The sequence below is a fragment of the Sinocyclocheilus anshuiensis genome, unplaced genomic scaffold, assembly GCF_001515605.1.
Source record: "Sinocyclocheilus anshuiensis isolate Anshui unplaced genomic scaffold, SAMN03320099.WGS_v1.1 scaffold386, whole genome shotgun sequence".
Lineage (NCBI taxonomy): Eukaryota > Metazoa > Chordata > Actinopteri > Cypriniformes > Cyprinidae > Sinocyclocheilus > Sinocyclocheilus anshuiensis.
In genome coordinates, this window is record NW_015542332.1 from 295,543 (window position 1) to 318,565 (window position 23,023).

The 23,023-nt window shown below is 37.3% G+C and overlaps 2 protein-coding genes across 2 annotated transcripts; one reads left to right on the forward strand and one right to left on the reverse strand.

Moving 5' to 3' along the window:
* Positions 1-346: 346 nt before the first annotated feature.
* LOC107691031 (serine/threonine-protein phosphatase 2A activator-like) lies at positions 347-12,698 on the forward strand. The gene is made up of 10 exons (XM_016489494.1): positions 347-501; positions 1,905-2,014; positions 3,570-3,656; positions 3,823-3,948; positions 4,244-4,361; positions 5,379-5,478; positions 5,635-5,759; positions 6,226-6,326; positions 7,840-7,947; positions 10,987-12,698. The coding sequence occupies exons 1-10, from the start codon at positions 477-479 to the stop codon at positions 11,059-11,061; spliced, it is 975 nt and encodes a 324-aa protein (XP_016344980.1). The 5' UTR covers positions 347-476; the 3' UTR covers positions 11,062-12,698.
* A 2,398-nt stretch (positions 12,699-15,096) lies between these two features.
* On the reverse strand, positions 15,097-17,411 carry LOC107691035 (immediate early response gene 5-like protein). Its single transcript, XM_016489500.1, has one exon. It carries the CDS (start codon positions 17,198-17,200, stop codon positions 16,295-16,297), a length of 906 nt encoding a protein of 301 aa, XP_016344986.1. The 5' UTR covers positions 17,201-17,411; the 3' UTR covers positions 15,097-16,294.
* Positions 17,412-23,023: the final 5,612 nt, after the last annotated feature.

Consider the following 23,023-nt stretch of genomic DNA (forward strand, 5'->3'; position numbering starts at 1 on the left):
AAAATAAATAAATAAATAACACTTTTTTTATTTTAGGAAGGAAATTAAGCATTATATTGATACTGTACGATTTTCTATGACACAAAAAACAATTAAAACGGTGAAAGTTTGTAAACGCTTTCATATTTTTCTATACATTTGTATTTGTATACAGCCCCTCGAGCGTATAATTGTTTATATAATGTTTATTGTTTATATTATATATAATATTTGTCAAATACATGTAATTTGTTCTTGTTAATCAAAAAGTTAAATTTTCTCACGTCAAGTTACATTCGCTGATCAAGGTTTTTTTTTTTTTTACATTTTACGCGAAACTGCGGGTGAGAGTTGAAGGGGAGGCGGGACTATCATCCATGTATGATTAGAAACAGTTGGTGGCGGTATGTGCCTATGGTGCGGAATACGCCAAAAATTCCAAAGAAGAAGAAGAAGAGAGTTGAAGGGTCGTGTTTTCATGTTCACACACAGCAAACATGGCGGAAACTGAGCAGCCGACAGGTAACTCACATCAATCAATCCTTAATTTATACACGTATAATTCAAAAGCGAAGATACCAGTGATATCTGCAGATTATATATGCTGTTGTTCAACACCTGAAGGGGTGAAAGGGATGTGCATATGTGCAGGAAAAACGCTTAATTGTGGGCTCACCCACCGCGCCTCATGTAATGAATAGATGAGAGTCTGACAGCTCTGCGCCGTGGCGAATATATAGCTTATAACGCCTTTTCTGCGAACAAATGACCCAATATTAATATGTATTTGCAATATTAATGTACTTACAATGCTGTTTAAAATATATTTTAGTGAGAGTGATGGACATAGCGGCTGAACACATTTAGTTTTAAACTTAGTTGGGCAAGCCTACTCTTGAACATATGAAATTGTCAGTTCTAGTGTAGCATGTTGATATATTCTGATATTTTTATGTATAATGAGATGTTGGAAAGTTTTTGTTAAAAAAAAAAGAAAAGAACAATATTCATATAATTTACCATTGACAGTATATTCTGGAAACTAACTTTGCATATAAATGGGATGTGTTATTTTTGTTAAGAGAAGTAGGAAAATTGTCTCTTTAGGACAGTGTTATAGGTTCATATTTTCTGATCAGAACCAAATGAAGTCTTTCAGGTTTGGGTACACCCTCAGACTACCTTTTATATTATCGTTGGATTATTTATAATTTTTATAAATTGTTATAATATGAGTTATTATAAGGGTGATTTGTTGCAACTGGCCCCTTATTCTTCCCACTATTCGTAGAAATATATGTATGAAAACAAATTAAAATTAAAGTCTGTTGGTATGCCAAAAAAAAAAGTCAAACAACAGAATGTTGTGTTTAGACATTGTTACATTTTTGTGATTTTTTTTATAACTTTTTTAACTTTATTTGTACCCCAGCTCTTAATAAACACACACTGTGGTGTTGTGTTCATTGCCACACAAAGCCATGAAGTGCTCTTACCAACCCACAAGAAATACAAATTCTGCCACTGTGTAATTAACATTAATAGTTAATATGTTAGGTGAGATGTGTGAGACTACTATTACTTCTTCAATCCTTTCTGTCAAATTACCATATAAATGCTGGGAATTATAACCTTTTGTATTATTATAACCTAATGTTTTGATGATAATTGGTATTGGTATTTTTTGTGGTCTGGATAAATTATTATTTTCGGACCTGACATGTCCTTTGAAAGTATTTAAAAATAAATTATAACCAGTATATTAAGTTACATGAAATAATAAAAAAAAAAAAATAGAATTGCAGAAACCACTTTTAACAAGTTGCTATAATTTCTTATTAGTTTCATTATTAGTACTATTAATATAATTTTAATTTGACACTAAATTTGGATTTGTCTATCATATTTTTTTGTCTTTTGCATAGGCTCCTCCCATGAGGATGACAAGCCTCCCAATCCTGTCAGTTTCAGTTTCACGGTGCCAAAGAAGGAGATCAGCATGGTGCCTGATATGGGCAAATGGAAAAGATCACAGGTATGTGGTTAAACCCATTTAAGAGCAGTTTATCTGCTACTTTGAGAGATGAAAAAAATTGCTCATTATCAGTCTCTTTTCTCAGTATCTCTGGAGTTTAAAGATAATAATAGCAGGGCTCTAGACTGCGACCATTATTTGAGAATGCGAGTTAAAATTTGACGTGGTCGCATTTGTGCGAGTGCATGGTCTGCGCTGCTTCAAACAAAGCATCTGCTCCATACAGTGTGCTGCAGAGCTGCGGCACATTGTAGCAGGAATCAGTTTCACTGATCACGTGAAGAGAGGCGCTTTTCAGTACGAGCGCTTCAGGTGTGCGCAGCGCATGGCAAAAATGACGCGAATAGTGAGGAAATGATGGCAGACGGAGGATTTGTTTTTCACACTAAAGTGATGTAAAAGACCGCTTCTTAAACCAGAGAAGGTGAACATGTTGGTATTCTTGTGGGGGGAAAAAACATGCAAGTCCTGTCACCGACAGCCAGTTTAGTTTTACTTTTCTTTTTGTTTTTAAAAAGCTTGTTATCTTTGCTGTTTACCTCACGTTACACTATGGAGGCTTTCTTTAATTTTGTTTTGATTTCTCAGTGTTTCAGTGTCAGTGTTTGCTAAACATTCTGTAATTTATTAGTCGGTATATAAAATAGCATGTGGTGTATGCCATGCCTCATCTTATTCGTTTTTGTTAATAAACGTTATGTAAGCTAGTTTGTCATTATAGCCTACTGTTTTTTTGTTGTTGTACTTTTTAATTAAGAATAACAATGAATCAATCTTTTGTTTTAGTCGTGATGCCAAGATCGCAAATTCGTGATGTGAAAGTGAAAGCATCCAAAGTCCAGCTTATAACACAGCAAAAGAGGAATTCCCGTTCACAAAATTTAAATCACAAATAATACTGATGAAAAAGAATGGGGTTGAATGTTGGAACACTTTCATTACCATATAACTATGATAAAAGTTCATCAGCATGCATGATTAATCCCATGTTGTAGCAAAAAGAAAAAAAATTGCGATCAAATTATATGCTCGTGCGACCAACTGAGAAAGTTAGTCGCAAAAGAGCGACCAGTGGGAAAAAATAGTCTAGAGCCCTGAATAGGAATCTATTGTTTGACACACTTTTTGTTGTGTGGCTAGTTGCAGCAGCAGCACCATTACATTTTAAAGAGACAGTCCTAAAAAATAAAAGTCATGAGAACCTCTGCATATATTACTCCTGATAAAGGTGCACTCAGTGTTTTTCCTCATTAGAAATGTGTAAATACAGAAATTAAAATTTCTGGCCTAAAGAGCTGTTTTATTCTAGATTGAGGGCAGCCTTGTTGAAATCACACAACCAAATGACTTAAAATTTCAGTAAAACAAATCACAACTTTTTTTTTTTGCAAAGGCATAATTATAATAATAATAATTAATTAAATAATTAAATCAATAATAATAATTTTATTGGTAATTTTTTTTATAAATATATATTACTTGCTAACATCTCCCTTAAAAGTCATTAAACCTTCTTTTGCTTGCATTTGAGCATGTTTCTGTTTTGTGTAAGTAGGCATATGCAGACTACATGGGATTCATTCTGACCCTGAATGAGGGTGTGAAGAGAAAGAAATTTACATGTGAATACCAGGTGTCTGAGGTGGGTCACTGTCCTGCTTTTCTCTATACTGCTGTATGTTGGTCTGTATGTAACAGATGAAGCAATTGGTACATATGATTTGATCACAATAATGCATGTTCATGGATCAAAAAAATATATCATAAATATCATAAAAATATGCTTGCATGCTTTTCTTTACTATTAGACAGTGGAGAAGTTGCTTGCTATGTTGGCAACATTAGATCGCTGGATCGATGAGACGCCACCAATCGACCAGCCTTCTCGCTTCGGCAATAAAGCTTACCGCACATGGTATGCTAAACTAGACCAGGTGAGTGCCTGTATATGTATATGACCATTGTTTACCTTTATACTGGTTTAATTTGCTTTGGCATCAATTCTTGGCCAAATATTGCTACTAACTTTAAGCATACAGTGCCTTCAGAAAATATTCACCATCCATTTGATTATTTCTTCTGTTGTGTTTCTTCAAATTAAAACAGATTTTTTTTAGTGCAGTATTTGAATGAGAGAATTGGTTAAGGTGAATATTTTGTTATAGCAATGTGTCATTTCTGTGCTGTTCGTATGAGGTGAAATGCTGTAACAGTGTTTTGTGTGTGCAGGAAGCAGAGGCTCTGGTCACAGCCATTCTGCCATCAGAGCGTCATGATGCTGCTCCAGAGATAGCGGTCTACCTGAAAGAGGCTGTGGGCAACTCCACCAGGATTGACTATGGCACAGGTCTGTGTGGGGAAAGACAAATATAAGTGTTCATTGTATTTCTTATATGTTTGTGCATGTGTGTTTTTCCATAGTTGTCTTTGAAGAGAAATTATAACTTTTCACACTTTTATCTATCACTCATTAATAAATTCAACTGTCACATCAGAGAGAATAATAAAGACAAAACATGAACTAGTCTTTTAGATTTTTACTTTCAAAACATCAGCTATATGGACTCTTTTTACAGACTGTGATGATGCATTTTCACAGTTAAGTTTTTTGTATTTTAATTTTTTTAAAATAGTGTATTTATAACACTATACTTTTAACTGTACTATTTAACACAGTTGCATGAGTGTTTCTAATACAGTGGCTGAGGGAGTGATGGCAAATTTGACATCTCTCTTCTGACCAATGTAATCGATCTCTCAATATTTTTTTCCTCTTTTGTAAAGTAATAGAGGCACTAAATTATATTAGCTGTAGTTTCCGTTTACCACTGTAGAAGTTTACCAAACTATGACATTCAGAGAACTCTGGAAATGTGAAAAGGGTCCATTATATACAAATATCAATGTATTTAATGTTGTTCTTCTGGATAATCACTAGAGGGTGCTGTTGAAACACAAAACATTTGGATGCTTTTGAGAGTTTAACACGATTCAGATACAGATTTTAGGATTACAAATTACTAATAAAAAAATACAATTACTAAACAGTTCTTGTTTCATATAAAGTCTGACATGATTCACACTGATAACACTGAAAGCGTTCGTGAGGGTCAATTATTTGTTAATTAAATTACACCGCTCATGCTGTATATTTTGTTTTTGAGTGTAGCCAGCAATGAAGATGCAAATAGAATTGCCTTGCCATTATTTTGTGGTACAGTGCCATTTTATCTCATCACATCCAATTCAGACTATAAGCTCACAAATCAGGTAAAATGCTGTGGTGCCGTAGAACCCCTTCAGCCATGTAGGGAACCGCTGGTTGTATTATTTAGCATAAGAAATAACATGTTTCTGTGTGCAGGTCATGAGGCGGCATTTGCTGCGTTCCTGTGCTGTCTTTGTAAGGTGGGAGCTCTGCGCATGGAGGACCAGCTGGCCATCATATTTAAAGTTTTTGACAAGTTAGTGCATCTTATTGCTTGACTTCTTATTTTGAATACTTTAAATCTGTAACTTCCAGCAAGTCTGCACTTTACTGCAGACTAATGCATGGTCGTTGATGGCCTAAAACTGTGAAGAACTCATTTGTATTAAGCATTATGATTTTATTGGCGTAGGTATCTGCGAGTGATGCACAAACTGCAGAAGACGTATAGGATGGAGCCGGCAGGGAGTCAGGGTGTGTGGGGTCTTGACGACTTTCAATTCCTTCCCTTCATATGGGGGAGCTCACAGCTTATAGGTAACGACTCCTTCTTTGTTGCCCATTTTATTGATAATGTGTCCTGGCCTGGATATGCCTCCTTTTTTAGTCTTTAACAACAGCAAGCTCAACTTTTTGTTAGATCTAGACAGTGTTATTTTCATATTATTTAGATACTATTATAATATTTAGTTTACGTTTTAGTAATTCTATGTGCTTTTGTTGTTTTTATGATTTTTGTTTGTATTTCTATTTAGCTTTAATATTTGTCAATTTTAGTAATTTTATTACATAGACTTCAGTTTCTGTAAATGTCCAATTTCATGTAAGTTTCTATCTAATATTTACATTTAATTTCAGTTTTATTACAGTTTTTAAAAGTTTTAGTATACGTTAAAATTTAACAGCTAAATTCAGGTTCATTGTTGTTTGCAGTGACTAACATGGAGACACCTAGTGGTCACACTGTGTAACTGAAGTGTGTTTGTTCATGTGTTGTGTGTAGACCACCCAACCCTGGAGCCCAGACACTTTGTGGAGGAGAAGGTTGTAAACGAATACCACCAAGACTACATGTTTCTGGAGTGCATTAAATTCATTAATGAGGTGTGTGTCATCTCATGGCGTCTGCTTGTGGAAAGACCATTTTTCCTTTCATTTTCATTTTGTTGGGAGGATGAAATTTAGATCACACACAAACAAAAACTCAGAAGTTCCATTCATGTAAATACTTACAATATATAGTTTAAAACTCTCTTTCTCTCAGGGAAGTTGTGTTTGGACTCCACTCACATGAGTCATTTCTTTCCTTCCCTGCACGTTGTTGTGAATCACTCCTAAGGCCCCTAGGGCCCACCCCCTCCTTTCTCTTTCCTCTGTCTGTCTCTCTCTCTTTCTCTCCTCCCTTTCCTTCTCTCCATTCCTCTTTGTGGGGCTAGAAGGTCTCTGGAAAGTCTGGCTTGACGAGAGCTGTGTGTGTGTGTGTGTGTGTGTGTGTGTGTGTGTGTGTAGTAAAGCTACACAGCACTGCCATTCATAAAGTGCTCTTTCCCAAGGGCAGCCCACAAGCCCTCTCTCATAAACTCTCATGAATAGACTTCATAGTACAGTGAATTGATAATGACTGTCAAATTACCAATACTACAGAAGAGTTAATAATCTTTTGATAATGTTATTATAATTTTATTATGTTTATTTACTTCACACACATATACTACCAATCAAAACTTTGGGGTCAGTAATATTTTTTAAAAAGAGTGAATACTTTTATTTAGCAGGGATGCAATAGATGCATAACTGTCAGTTAAGACATTTATAATGTTAATGTTATTTTAAATAAATTCTGTTCTTTTGAAATTACTATTCATCAAAGAATCCTGAAAAAAAAAAACATATCACGGTTTCAGCATGCTAAAATGATTTCTGAAGGGTCATGTGACACTAAACACCTGGAGTAATGACTACTGAAAATTCAGCCTTGCAATCACAGGACTAAATTTATTTTAAAATATATTAAAATAGAAAACAGCTTTTTAAGATTGTAATAATATTTCACAAAAATGTTACTGTATTTTTGATCAAATAAATGCAGCTTTGGTGAACAATTTCTTTCAAAAATATGAAAAAAATCTTATCCACCGTAAACTTTTGAACAGCAGTGCATTTTGATTTCCTCCGCAGTCAGAAACATTATTTATTGTATAAACTCTATGAACTTTGATTTTCAGTAACTTTATAATGTTTGTTTTAGTTTAGTAGTGTTTATACTATTTTGCTAATAGTAGTGCTAAATTCTGTTCATTTGTTTGTTTATTTGTTTTCTAGTAACCTTTACGTTTCTACAACTAATTTGAAGAACCACTTTCGTAACGATTGTTGTATTGGTATTTGACAGATCTGATCTGTGGTCAGCACAAACATAAGAATTTATTCTTTTCTCCAAATAAAATCAATTTTTTTCTTAGCAACTTTCCACCACAATTAAAAGTGAAATATCTTATTCAAAGTAGAATTGTTAGGTTTCAGATTGCTCCATTAAATCCAGCTTTAATGCTGATTGCACTGTATATCTTAAGTTTACTGCCATCTTCTTAATCACTACGTATTTTTCCTCTTTTAGATGAAAACAGGCCCTTTTGCCGAACACTCGAATCAGCTTTGGAACATCAGCGCTGTTCCTTCTTGGTCCAAAGTCAATCAAGGTCTCATACGAATGTATAAAGCGGAAGTAAGTCATTCATGGTATTGTAAACACTTTTAAATGTCAGGAGTAAACTTGGTGTGATAGTGACTCCTTATATAGAGTGTGTAAATGGTACATCAGTAGTTAGTACACTAAACCCTGTTTTATCACAACTAAAAAGAAATATACGAATAAACATTCTATTCCGAAAGCAGAATTGCAGGCTACCCACTCACACAGTCTACATGTGACATTTATATATGCGTCATTACAAATGCCAAGCGGTGGATTCACAGTTCGTGAAATTTTAAGACCAGGGCTGAAAGAGTTAATTGAGCAAGCATGTGTGTTGGAGGGGAAGAACCGAGTGCCCCACCCCCTCCTCCAAAGCCCACATCCTGTGTTGTTGAGAAGACGGCTGTGCTCCCTCCCCCTTCTCTCCGCTCTGCGCTGAGGGGCCAGTCTGTCTGCAAGTTCCCCTCCTCCTTCCCTCTCTCTCTCTCTCTCTCTCTCTCTCTCTCTCTCTCTCTCTCTCTCCCTCTCTCTCTCTCTCTCTCTCTCTCTCTCTCTCTCTCTCTCTCTCTCTCTCTCTCTCTCTCTCTCTCTCTCTCTCTCTCTCTCTCTCTCTCTCTCTCTCGCCCTGTCTGTCTTTCCCCACCCCCGTATATATCACACTCTCGTTCTCTCTTTGACTCCGTCAGCCAGGGACTCATGACTGTAATGTCTTTCAAGTTAAATACAAGTTAAAGAGGTGTTTTTTTTTTCTGAGTATGAAAGCTATTCGTTTGGATGTTATATATATATGAACATGAATATGAAAGGTTTTAATTCTGTATCTGAGCAACATTTCAATGTGCTTTTGTCTCAATTTTACTTTTTAGCATTGAAATACATACTGAGAGGCCCTTGCTTCTCGTCTTCATTGGCCTTATGTGTAGTTTGAGGATCCTATACACTTTAAGAGCTTTCCACAGACTGTTATTCAGCATGGATGCATTAAATTGATCAGAAGCGACAGTCGAGACATTTAAAGCATTACAAAAGATTTCTATTTCAAATAAATGCTGTTCTTTTGAATGTTCTGTTTATAAAAAAAATACTGAAAAAGCTTTCCATTAAAATACTAAGCAGCACAACTGTTTTCAATAGAGATGCACTGATTGACCGGCCAGTGATCGGAATCGGCCGATTTTTCGCATGACCGGCCCGGATCGGTGACCGGCCGGTCAGTCTCACATCTTGCCGATTCCGAGCCAATCCTTTTATTGTCACAGCCACGCGCACACTCACAGTCGCGTGCGGCCCGTCAGTCTCACGTATTGCCGATTCCGAGCCGATCCTTTTATTGCACAGCCACGCGCACACTCACAGTCGCGTGAAAACATGTCCTTTCGCGTGAGAATGATTCTAATTTTAATTGCATTCAGTGTAAACGGAGACTGATAATGTATTTATGTCGTGCCAGATGAGGCTTGCACAGCCTGAGTGAGTGTGTGAGAGAGACAGCACACAAAGTAACTCACAGAAATGTATAGATGCATACTGCGGTAGAAAAAAAAAGATATTTACAAAATATGATTTAGATCATTATATGGCCATGATGTTTACCCGAATATCAATATCAACACGACACTCATCAGCAGTGGAAAGATAGAGTTTGTTAATACTAATTTCATTTGAATGGTTATCTGCATCCTAGTCTTGTCACTGCCATTCTGTTGCACTGTGGAGCTTCTGTCACTAAAACAAATTCCTCGTATGTGTAAACATACCTGCCAATAAAGCTCATTCTGATTCTGAGTACTACCTCCTAGCTAGTTGGGGACGAAAATCTGTAACTTAGTCCAGATTGGGGGAATTGTAATGTTTAAGAATTTCTTTTATTATGTAAATATTTTTTGCATTGACATTTGCATAGATTTTTGTTTTTATATGCTGTCAATTATAGTTCTTAGAAAGAAAATCGGAATCGGCAAAAATCGGTATCGGCAGGTCACACTTCCAAAAAGAAATCGGAAATCGGAATCAGCCAAGAAAATTGGAATCGGTGCAGCTCTAGTTTTCAAGATTGATAATAATAAGAAATCTTTCTTAAACACCAGATCAGTGTATTACACTGTGTCCTAACTACACGCGATAAAAGGTATCTTTTCCAAGTTAATCCGAGTTTTTTTCCCAATCAGCCGTGATGGCGACACGTGCAATTTCTATTTTAGAAATGGTTTCTATTTCTGCAACGTCGCAGCTGGAGCAACAACATACAAATTATGACATTGATAATCTCGGGTACTCATTATGTTTTTTATTCAGTGTTGAAAGTGTCTAATGTGAGTTTGAATATCATTCTGCATGACATTTAAAGCCATACTGAAAGCAACAATAGATAGTTTACCTCAGATCTTGAAAATAAATTAAAGCAAAGATGTAGGTTACGTTAAACTGTGAAATCAATGCGAACTAACAAGCATATTCCATAACAAAGATGGTATCAGTCACTCAGCATGTACTTTTAATAATGTTAAAAAGGTTCAATATTTATGAATTAAATTGTAAACTTCGAACAATCTTCGTTTAGATTGTAAACTTCGTAAATTTCGTTGCGAGTGCAGTACGCTTCCAGAGAAAGCCCGCCCACACACGCTTTTGATTGGCTGTGACAAACACTCAAATTGTTTGTCGCTGTAATCTTGTCGTGTCGATTGTAGTTAGGACACAGTGTTAGAATAATTTCTGAAGGATCATGTGACACTGAAGACTAAAGTAATGGCTGCTAAAAAAATCAGCTTTGCCATTACAGGAATAAATTACATTTTATAATAATTTAAAATAAGAGTTGTTTTAAATTGTAATAATATTTCACAATACTATTTTTGATCAAATAATTGCAGTTTTGCTGAGTATAAGAGATTTCTTTCAAAAACATTAAAAATAATAATTCTGACCCCAAACTTTTGAACAGTAGTATATGTGTATATATATCCTCTGTATATAGTCTTATTCTATTTGGAGACCATAGCATTAGACATGTTCTTGCTGTAAAGTTGACTGATACTAGCAAAGTCTTTCTCTGTCATCCTCTCACAGTGTCTAGAAAAATTCCCCGTCATCCAGCATTTCAAGTTTGGCAGCCTGCTCTCCATCCAGCCAGTCAAACCATGAGAGACAAGAAAAAGAATTTGCACCTCATCAGAGAGCACAACCAAACTTCAACTTCGGATGAAACCGCTTCAGTCCCAGTTTAACAAACCTAAATATGCATTCTCATCACCAGAGGTGCTTGGTCTTACTCCTGAAGATCTACTTTCCTGGAGAGTTCAGTCCCAAACCTGCTCTTATACATTCAACCCTAAAAGGTTTCAGTGAATCTGAAGGCCTAGATTATCAGGTTCAGGAGTATTTGAGTAGAGTTGAACTAAACTCTGCAGAACGGTAGATCTAAGCAGCCCTGCTCTTCACAATCTACTAGTTCTGCATATGAAATCCCACCTCTGATATTCCACTTTAAGTGACGCAATTTGTCTGTATGGTTTTATTTATCTATTCCCTGCAAGCAGGAAGTTGAACTGCTACTTAGACACCTGCAGTGAGCACTCTCAACGCAGTTATGCACATACATTTTCATCTGGATTGGCATTTATATTTATTTGTGTATATAAAGAAAGAGCTTGTCACGATGAAAGGTTGAAGGCTTGGTTTTGGTTTAATGGATTCTATTTCCTGTGTGCAAAGATCTGAAGCCAATGAACAATAATGTGTGGGTGTGGGAGTTTGTGAGTTCATGGAGCATCGGTGTCTCAAAAGGCACTTATAGTGAACTTCTTGCTGATCATTTATCAAAGATTGCCGAGGCATGTGGTGTTGTGAATGGTTTTGATAAGTGTAATTTTTACCTATGTAAGACATGAATAAGTTGTCAACCACTTTAGTTGTACATTTTTGGCTGTGCTTGTTTCTTTCATATTCACTTAACTGAAAATGAGATGAGCAAAATGCCAAAAAGACCCTTTTAGTTTCTAAACAGCCACATGTAGCTAATACATTAGTCTTCTGTTTGCTCATTTAAACCAATGAATTTGGTTCCAGCAGTTTAGCATGATGCAACATTAGTAAAGTATATTTAATTTCTAAACTTCATTCTGTGTAAATAAATGATTTCGGTTTGCTGCAGAACCAACACAAGAGGGCACATCAAAAAGAACGGTACAGTCTGCATGTTAAAATTACTGAAATATTGGTGCAAAGCTTTTGTTACTCAAATACAGTATCTCTTTTTACCATTAGAACCGGGCAATTCATCTGTGAACACTTTTACGTCAGCAGAAATATTTATTATTTATTTAATATTTATTAAGCACATTAGATTGATGAACCGTATTTTCAAGAATCCAGCCTTTTTGTTTTTTACATGGGTTAATATGGAACTAACAGACCTGGGCGGCCTTTCCTAAATGCTTTGTAGGCCTAAGTAGATTGTTGAAACCATTGGCACCAATGATCTCTATGATCTACTTAGGATTACAATGCTTTTGGGAATCGCAGCGCTGGGTGTTAAATGTTACAAAATCATTCCTATAGCTTGATGCCAGCTGCAAACAACGCTTTAAATTAAGATATATAAATACAAATTACATTATTGATTATTCTAAGGATTTGCTTAAACCAATTGTTGCAACCAGATCCATATTAGTCTCAGTTGCAAAAGAAGAACCATCGTCAAAATCATTAGTGTTTTACAGTTGGCTTTCTGAGTGTCCATGGAGAGTATTTAATAAAAATAATTTTTGAGACTGAATGGAACAACCGAGTTAATAATGGGACATAGCACATACTGTTCGTCTGCTTCCCAACCAACACAACTAAGTTTCAAGTTAATTAATCACTAACACTGTGACTCTTATACTTGTACAGAGGCCTACCAGGTTTAACAATTTGTGGTTTCTTTTCCTCATCACAATACACACAAATTTCAAGTATTTTTTTCAAGCATTTTCAAATTTCAAGTATTTTCAAGTTCACACAAATTTCAAGTATTTCAGCAGTGTCCTGTTATGTGACATGCTATAATTCATTTAAAGCTGTATATAATTCAAATAAAGGGTTTCATTACCTCAAAGGGAAAGATATGAAGGACAAATAGCAAATATTTGTATTATTCCTTTTTTTTAATGTTTATGATTTCAGGTAAAATGGTCATTATATGTCTATATATGTACATTTAAACCTGAAATCGTGATGCTATCGTGAAGCTTTCCATAAGGTGATTTTAAGTTTTGTTATATAAAGAAACGAAATTCCTGACGCAAATTTGGTTCTATAGGTTTTTATTATTATTATTAATGATTTTATTTTTTATTTAATTATTGTTGTCTTAACAAAACCTACATGCAGGCCAGGCCAATTCACGTTCTGTAGTTTCAGTCGAGTCATTTTCAGTGGTTGCCAAATTCAGCATCTGCCCAGTCACTGTAGTCCAGCCGCCCCACTGTGAAACTCCGCACAGCTTGCTGAGTAATTGACATGAACGCATGTCGAATTTAGCCCCCAACACCCATCCGCCTCCCCCGTTTCTATTCAGCTGTATTCAGACGCAGGCTCCACTGCTGAGTTCAACAGTCGCGGTTGAGATAAGATAAGATTAAAGTCGTGCCTTTTGTCTTCATTAACATTTGATGTTACCATTGAGCCCGTTTCACAAGGCTGCTCATTTTGGAAGGTGTAAACAGAAGTGTATTTAGTACATATATCACGTCCACATACTAATGAACGCGCTATCTATGTTGAATGTTCTGTGTGCGTGTATAATTGAAGGCGCACGGATCCTTCCATCATGTAAAATGAGCAAATCTGCATTCGCTCTCCACAGTAGCGTTTCCCGCGTTGGCCACGCGGAGGAGCTCGCCACACACCACAGACCCGGTTGTGCTTCGCCCTGTCAAAAATTAAACGAATATACAAACAAACGGTCTTTTTATAAAATAGATTTGGTAACGCTAGCATGGACACCATTCCCCAGAAATCAGCCTATTCGGGGGGAAACGCAAAAAAGTCTCAAACATAACATTTTACGCTCATTATATAGCCGACATTAATTTAACCTTGTTGAATCATTCAGTAATTTCACAGACGTGTCGTCGCAATGCAAACTAAGCTCGATGCAACCGTACAACATATTCGCACGGTTTTAAACGCCTCGTTGAAATGTAGTTACTACACAACATACCGCGCAACCGAATTACCTGCGTTTTTAGCGAAATTTAAAAGCTCTTCGAAAATAGCCATGACAACGACTTGATAACAGCCTATGCATGTTGGACGTTGATGTGTCGGGTGTACTGCGGTATCTCAGATTGAGAGGAGTCGAGAGGTTTCGGCTGGAGATGAGAGAGAGAGACCAGAGAGAGGACAGGGAAGGGAGGGGAGGGTGCAGGGGGTTGCAGGGAGCAGCGGATTCGAGGTCAGCCCGAGGTGCCGCTACATAGGCGCTCTGATACCTTCATTCATTGATTTTGAAGAACACCACCATGTGGCATACAGCAGAGATAACACGGTCTGCAAGTTTAGCGAGTTTTTGGCTAAAAAAAGTGAACACAGTGCTCGCCAATAGGACGTGACGCGTGTGTCAGGCAAACGTTTGCTTTTAGGGTCCTTGTAGGGGTCTGGTCCTTGCTTCAAAACCCTAGTTTTGAATGTAGGCTTTACTGAATGATATGCTAATGTTTTATTTTCTTTATGGTGTGTATAAGTATTCTTCCCTTTTCATTAGATGTTCTATTCTTGGCCTGCAGGTGTCAGTTTAATATCCCGCAGGTAATGGCATATATCTAAAATTCAATTTCAGGTGATCCAAAACAATACAGAGAATATTCATTTAGGAACTTAAATGCACAGTATTGAGTTCTAGAAACCTTTGCCATTTAGTTCTGTAGGCTAATACTTGATTAAAAAGTCTAAGATTTTCTGTTAAAGTGAGGTGTGGAAAATATGGCAAATATATAATGATTATGAATTCGATTATTGTGGATATGGCTGATGAGACGTGCTAAGGATGTTGGATTTTGCATGTAACCTTTCTGTTGTGTTGCTTAATTGAGCCAAGCTCCATATCATCAGGCCTACATTTTAAGGCAGCTATAATGAACACTCTTGGTTTATCAAAAAAAAAAGAGGCAATGCAAAGTAAGTTTCAATTTTTTATTAAGGTTATAAATTTTAAACAAATACTTTCTAAAACAGTTTTACCCGGTGATATACAATTTAATATGCACAAAAATACAAGAATACCAACAAAATATGGAGAATACGTCTGAAAACGTCTTTAATTCAGTACACATAGTGCTTATATAATGTGAGGACGTATGGCTAATTTATGAGATTGCCTTTTTAGAACAAAAGGTCTAAGTTTGTAGAAAATAAAATCAAACCCACAAAGCCAAGCAAATGCTGGCATCATGAATTACTGTGAAGGCTTAGACTTTTTCTGTGAGTAAGGGGGCGGGAAATGGTTAACGCTGGAGACTGGATAGTCAACAAAAATACCTGGCAGATTAAATCACGGCGTGCATTATGGGAGTTGTAGTGTTAATTAATGGCCCCAACGTTCAGTGTTGATGAGGTGACTGGCATAGGCGAACTACAAACACACTCAGAGGAACTGGAGCTGTAGGTCAGTGCAGTCAACAAAACGCTCCAGTCCTCGCCACGTACAACAGCACATTTCAGAATACAGAAAACAACAAACTGCGACAGGGAGGGGGTTCAAATATTGCACCTTCATTAGCCTACTTGATTGCCTTGTGTGATAGCCTACTACAGAATGTAGTCTTTGTAAGCCAGTCCCCTTCCTGTAGCACGAGCTCAGATAGTCTTGTTGTTGTAGCCTGTTCTACTGGTAAACTGGTAGTCGTTAAAACATTAGAAAATGTGACACGGCTGCTTAAAGTGTTATGTTCTGTGTGAGAAATAAGCGTGCAGTGGGTATAGGCTTCTCCGTTTGCAGCTTGTTATTCCCAACATCCCAACATGGGCTGTAATGTTATTTTACAATACATCTTTGTGAAAGTTCCTGGGAAGGGAGAGAAAAAAAGAAACAATCCACGAGCGAAACATTCAGAGACTTCCCATGTTTGTGGCCATAGCTAGCAGTCTGCGTTGGGTTTAAGGCAACGAAATTCAACTTGGTTTTAAAACGCTTGTTGTACTATCGACATTTGTTTTAAAGGATACATCACAAGTGGTAGGCTACAACCACTGTCCGCCTCCCCCACTGAAACGAAACGAAAAACAAACCCAAATAAAAAGGCTTAAATAACTTTGCTGCAAAAATAAAAGTCAATTTGTCTTAGACTTTGTACAATTTTTTCATAAAGTATCTGTATTCGCATTAACCACAGAGTCAAAAGGCTACAATAGCTCTCGTCCAAGCCCCTAAACTCGCCAGGGCTTGTTTGCTACAGAACTGTCCGTTTAAGGCTTGCTCCAAGTCTGCCTGTCTGCTCACCAGTCCCGTAAACCCCGAGCCGAAGATCGAGATGAGGTTGGAAATGTTCGACGTGTCCAAGGGCTCCGTGCTCGCGTATGAAGAGTCCTCAAATTTCGCTCTTTTGCACGGCGTAAAATCCGGTACCTCCTCGATCTCGGACACGTAGTACTCAAAGTCAAGCTTACGTTTCTTGGCCGGGCTCTGCGCGCCCTGGCAGCACTGTTGGAGCGAAGCGCAGCAGTCCTGATGCAAATACCCGTTCTCTACCGTGGTAACGACATGCGTGTCCAAATCGAGCACTGTAGTTTTGTTGCAGTGCATACTGTTTACCGGTGAAAAGTCACAGTTGGACACGGGGTAGACTTCCGCGCAGCAGCTGCGGTAGAACGAGGGGTCCGGCGCTTTGCAGACCTCCTCGCTTTGGAGAGCTAGGGGCACCGAGCAGGCGCTGCTGGGCTGGATGTGCTGCGCCGAGGGAGCCTGGTGACTGACGGGCAGGAGCGCACCGCAGAGGCTCGCCGACTCGGTCGCGCTGCCGCAGCAGTCCCCCGTCTGCTCCTCGCAGTCCACCAGATCGAGAGGGTTCAGCTCCTGGATCTCGTTGCAGACGGTCATCACCTCCTCGTACTGCTGCATTCTGTAGATTTCGGCGTACTTCTCGTTCATGTACACTTGCCTGGCGTTCCTCAGTACATAGGAGACCAGCAGGTTTTTGTGCAGCTTGATTCCTCCTCTCTGCGTACGAGAGTTGTGGATCTTCCTTAATGATATCGAAATGAGACTTTGTGCATCCACTGAACACTCCATGGTGTTGATCATGGTCGGGGGTCGTGATGTTCTCCCACCTCTCCGACGAAAGACAAACTTTCTTTTAGTCAGAATCACGATATTTCGTGCGGGGACGAAGGCTTAAGTCAGCTCTGTGGAGAAACATTGAACGTGGACGTTTCTGCCTCAGCGTGTGAGCGTAGGCAATCATTAGCCTGCGCTTGCTGCCATAGTATATATATGGCGAAGAACTTTCCGCCCACTTCGCCTCCGGCCAATTAGAAGCCGAGAATACCGTTGAGTGACAAGCAAATTCCACCCAGAGGTTTTGATCTCGTCCAATCACAAAGAGGCGGTTCTTCTGTGCTATTCAAATTCCAAACTGACTTTACCAAACTGGAATGTTCTCATGAGGCGCATTGTACATCCGAGTGCCTGCTCTTGTCATGTGTGCTGGAGAGACTGCTTGAAGGATCTGACACCAATTCACTAAAATCTATTATTTCATAAGTTAAAAAGTACTAAGCACTGTAAGTTTAACACAACTGAAAAACACTCTGTGTAATCGATATTTTAAGAACGTTATACTCATTTACAAACCGAACCAGCATATGAAACGTTACACTATTGGTCATAAATATGTAAATACATCTAAATATTTAATGCAGATTTTTTAATATGAGAAAAAAGATGAATGTAATGGATGATTCAGACGGAAAGACAGCAAATGTAATTGACAGGCTACTGTGTAATATAAACTTTATTATATATGCATTACATATTAATTAGTCTTAAAATTATTGTATTATGTTTCTCTAATATTGATTCTTTATAGTTTACTGAGGTTTATACAGACTGTTCAGACTCTGTGCAAGAACATTTTAGTTCTGATTAAAGACATTGCGGACAACACTGATTTAACTTGGATGTCTGAGATGGAGTCAAAGAATAAAAAGATGATAAATAAAAGTTAGCGAGTATTTATTTCAGAACAGATATTTACAAATATGTTAAATATTTAACAGATATTTATATCATGAGCTCAGAGTAAATGGTTGACATCTATTGTTAAACTGCTATACTGGGTTTCAGGACAGAAACTATTCTGTAAACCTCCACGAAGGACTGTCATATAAATTCAGATTGTTTCAACTCAGACTGTTTATGTTTGACTCAATAATATTACAGAAGAATACATCTGAATGAGCTCTCTCTACAACACTTCAGTCTGCATCTGCACAATGTGAAAAAAACTGTCTTAAATTGATTTGAATTTTCTAAATATCAGATTCGGTTCTGTGCATGTCAAACATTTGCTGCATTCTCTAATTGCTGTTCATTCTTTCCACTGGTGACAGATCACAGCAGTTTTTAAGAGAATCATTTCGATGTTCTTGATCAACTCTCTCTCTCTCTCTCTCTCTCTGTCTCTCTCTCTCTCTCTCTCTCTCTCTCTCTCTCTCTCTCTCTCTCACACACACCCTCAGATCTCCAGTGAGGGCTAAAGCTTACATTTTAACGATGCCCAAAATCAGGAACACCCAAAAGAGTAGCTACATTAAAAAAGAATGGAATGTGCAAAAAAATTGTACAAACAATAAAGCTGTTTTTACAATTCAAAGTGAAGCTTATGACTTATTACCTCATAAGAAATGTAAAATTGTTTGCAATGGTATAAGAAGTGATATCGATACATGTTTTTTGCAGTGAGTTCTGTCATGCAGCATTGCAACAATAGTTTCAGAAAAACTATCCATGAGGTACAGTAACAATATGTAGTAGTCTTCTGAACAGGTTTAGAAAATGAGCTCTAATTTAATAATAAACTGCTGTAATTCAGCACTAATTGGTAAGCTATAACTAAGATATAAGTAAAAGATATAACTAAAGAAATACATGCATATAGTTGCCTCGGACCAGAATGCAGACATTCAGATTTTGAGTGGCGAAAACTTTATAATGACTAGCTAATAAATCTGCCAGTGCTGCATCCTTTCATGCAACATGTTTGTGCAGCAGTGCATTCATCCACTCCATATTAATATTTGGACACTTAAGACATTTTCAAAATGTATGAATGTCATTGCATTAGAAAACAAAATATCAAACCAAGTGGCATATGCAAATGATGCTATACCGCTTCTCCAATCTAACTTTTCTTTTTTGTAAGTACTTTTAATCATCTAATCTCAGGGTGATTTTTGGTGGATAATATGAAGTCAGTTCTCCTCAATTTCATACAGGTGTCCGAGCAGGGTAACCACGGGTGTAGTTCATCATATTAACCATATGTGATTTTAAAGATTTTCAAATAAGCAGGCTTTCTACCTTTGAAAGAACAGCTGCATTATATCCTGTGACTTTCCAGCTATGCCAAAAGAAGTTTGAGACGCATCAGAATTCTACACAGATATTTAGTGACTGTAGACTATTAGTCCTAATGCAGGCTAATTTTGTCTAATGGGCCTCTAAACATAGAGCTGAATTAAGATGCTTCACCTCTCATTTAGTGTCATACCATACCATTCTATTATATATTCCCTATTACCATAACAGTATCCTCAGAATCTATCTATCTATCTATCTATCATATAAAAATAATATAAAATGAAGCAACTATCTACTGTACAAATGATAACATATATAAAGGCTGTGAGAACAATCCTTAAATTTGTATTACAGCTTAAAAAATACATTTGTAAACACTTTCTAATTTCTCACCTGAATCTGAAAGACTTCAGATAAAGATTGGCTTGCATCTTCCTCTAGAACACCAGAATGTATAGAGTATTTGAACAGTTTTTTTGTTTTTGTGTTTTACAGTCACATAAAAACATTTATTTACAACACGTTCTGTCATGTCCTATAGTCTCATATATAGACTATCGGTAAACGGAAAAAGCATAAACACTACTCCAGCGACAGTGAATCATCAGTCAATGGTATCTCTCCAGTTATGATAGAGGTCAGTGGCTATAAACTTCCATCATCAGAAAGAAAATTAATTCTCTTCTAAACGCTTCAGAGAGAATATAAGATTTACTGTTTTCTTGTTAGCTGAGGTGATCACCTCTTTCTTATTGTCTTCCATGAGAGATATGATTGCTCCATACCTCAATGACATCCTTCAGTGGGGTCAGAACAAAGATTTCAAAAACATGCAACGACAATGCAAGTACCCGAAAGTAATTCGGATGGGTATCATGGATGGGTGATAGTTTTAATTGAAATAAAATCACTAATCCCAGTTATTTTATTTATTTATTGGTCCTTTACCATGAAGGTTTGTGTTTGTATGACTAATGTAGTGGTTGATAGAACGTTTAAAATGCGTATTGCTGACTTTAAAAAACGATGTAATTCATGGATTGCAGAAATACACTTTAATATTGACATAACACACTCACTATTCAGTACCTTAATAATCATTGTACAGGCTCACCTAAGGCAGTTTTCTGTTCCTTGCTGCGTCGTCAAATAAAAAAAACTCATCACAAAAACTCAAAACATCATTTTTATTTTTAATGAGCGTAATACTAAATTAACGTGAGAAAAACTACATTCCCCGGTCTTCAGGCGTCACTGAAGCACTTTTATCAAAGGAGGAGCATTGTGGGATTTGAAGTGTGATTTGCGTTGCTCAGGACACTCGCGGGCATTCCGGTGGCAGGAGGACCAGTGGGTGAAATATCAGGGCGGAGCTTTCCCCGCTTGGCAGATGGATGCCTTGTGAACTTAAAGGCAAAGTAATCAACTTAACATAAATCGCAAGATGCAATTTCACAGGGTCGGACGCCACCATACGTTCTAGCCTGTAGTAGCTAGACATTTGTTGACGACAAGTAGCCTAGCGTGACTGGCAATGCTGCTGAGGTAAAAATATATCCTGACACATCTCAAAAGGCGTAAACGAATAACCCACAAGGCAAGTGCATTGATCTGTAACATATTTCTCTTAATCGAAGTAGCCTAGATAAAACTTACCGGTATGACGCGATGGTGCTTTGCACGGTAAGATGTTTATGTCTGTGGATACTTGTGAACATTCTGTTTTATCACAAGAAAGTGATTATTAAAGTGTGTTGGTGCTTTGTTACATTTGGTCACGTTTCGAGTGCGCTTTTAAAAAAAAATAGTGACGTTCTTGACAAATAGCCTAAATAAAATGTAAATGTATCTCGTATTGCAAGTTAGATTATTAGCCTACAGATCTTTTTTTAATAATAATAAAGTAATCTGTACATTCTTGTGGGAGAGAGTTTTTAAGTCAAACATTTAGTCTTTGAGTTTTGCGCTAGCTGCAGAATTGTATCACCCATAAAAACAACTGCTCTCATGTCCCTTCTGCGTTTGTCTGTTGCGCAATTCTCTTTCCATTTTTTGTAATGTCTAGAGCAGGAGCGCCAGTAAGCGACATTTTACCAAATAAGTCTGCATAGCCTGTATTCGTGTACCATTTTGACTTATCCTTTGCTGAAGTATTTTTAGCCCCGGTTCACAAATTAGTGTGTTTTATTTCCCCTTTAAGAGCACGAACTGTGTTGGGAGGGAGGTGTCAAGCCCAGAGGCTGCATTTCGGCCAATTAAAGTCGTCGACCCCCTTTGCAATACGTCAGCCCGCTAAGGGAGGGATCTGAGCGTGAGCGATGTGTGCGGTTTCCAAGGCAACCACTTGTCCTGACCTCCCCATCCCCATCCACCTCAGGCAAGATTGGTTTCCATGGTAATGATTGTATCTCCCCGCATGTTTCTATTCCCGTAAAGCAAGCTGACGAACGGTCGGAAAGTCGCCTGCTTTCCTCCAAAGTCTGTCGGACAATTTCTTTCTGCATTATTTCTGCAAGAAAATGCAATGATATGATAATACGCTATAGCCTATATAGGGCAGGGTAAAACCATATGTGATTATGTTCACTAACACAGATAAAGTAGCCTATTTTTCATTTATATATTAATAAATACAGAGCTGCAACCATTAAATAACTGCAAAATGCATGGTTTTAAGTTGTCCTCTATTTGGGCTGGCTACTCCTGTTCTCATATGGCAACAAACAGCCTAAGCAGAACACCTTTAATGATCTAATTAATTAAAAATGAAGAGCCCTGCTTAAGATGTAGCCTAGTTTTTAGTAGAATCAATGACTTTCTTAAGAAATGTTTGAGAGCTGATGCCATATGTGACAAATGAGCCTCTCCTGTCTGAGCCTTTCTTGCTCTTCTGGAATTTCAGCTTCCTGTGACCTGTTGAGACTCATCTGCATGCCATGGACTGAGGGTGTGTTCACCAAAGGGATGGGGGTGGGTGAGGAGGGGAACTGGAGAGATACAGAGAATGAAAGAAAGAGGGAGCTGTATCTCTCCCTCACACAGGCACACACACACACACACAAACTCTTTTTATAGCTCTTTTTATCTCCAACACAAGCTCAAACACACACACACATGCACAGTGTTTAGGTATTTGCTTATATTTTCGATAAAGAACACAGGCTGTCTTTAAGAAAATATTATTTTCAGTTCATTTGATTTAGTTTTTATTCAAACTAAACTCAAAGTTAAGTAGTATTTTACTAGGTTAACCCAGCTATGAAGTGTGCTGTAGTGGTTTCTTATAACATAAGGTGTTTACTTTTTCATCTTCAGTTCCATCTATAAAGTTACTCTTGATATTTTGTTGCTATGCAGTTATGATTGTGTATCAGGTTACATGCATCAAACATCTGTCAAACACATACCAAATTAAGAAAACTGAAAAGTTGTTAATACATTCCATGGAGTAAGAATATCTACAAAATGTACAGTTTCTCTATAATGTATATTTACAAATGTTTATATGTGTACATCTCAAAAAATCTGTTGCTATTCTTTATTTCA

Bases quoted from the DNA above. Each gene is read 5' to 3' on its own strand.
- LOC107691031 (XM_016489494.1), top strand. From the start codon at position 477: ATGGCGGAAACTGAGCAGCCGACAG. The intron at 3,657-3,822 runs GTGGGTCACTGT...CTTTACTATTAG, and splicing joins GTGAATACCAGGTGTCTGAG to ACAGTGGAGAAGTTGCTTGC. The intron at 3,949-4,243 runs GTGAGTGCCTGT...TTGTGTGTGCAG, and splicing joins GGTATGCTAAACTAGACCAG to GAAGCAGAGGCTCTGGTCAC.
- LOC107691035 (XM_016489500.1), bottom strand. From the start codon at position 17,200: ATGATCAACACCATGGAGTGTTCAGTGGATGCACAAAGTCTCATTTCG.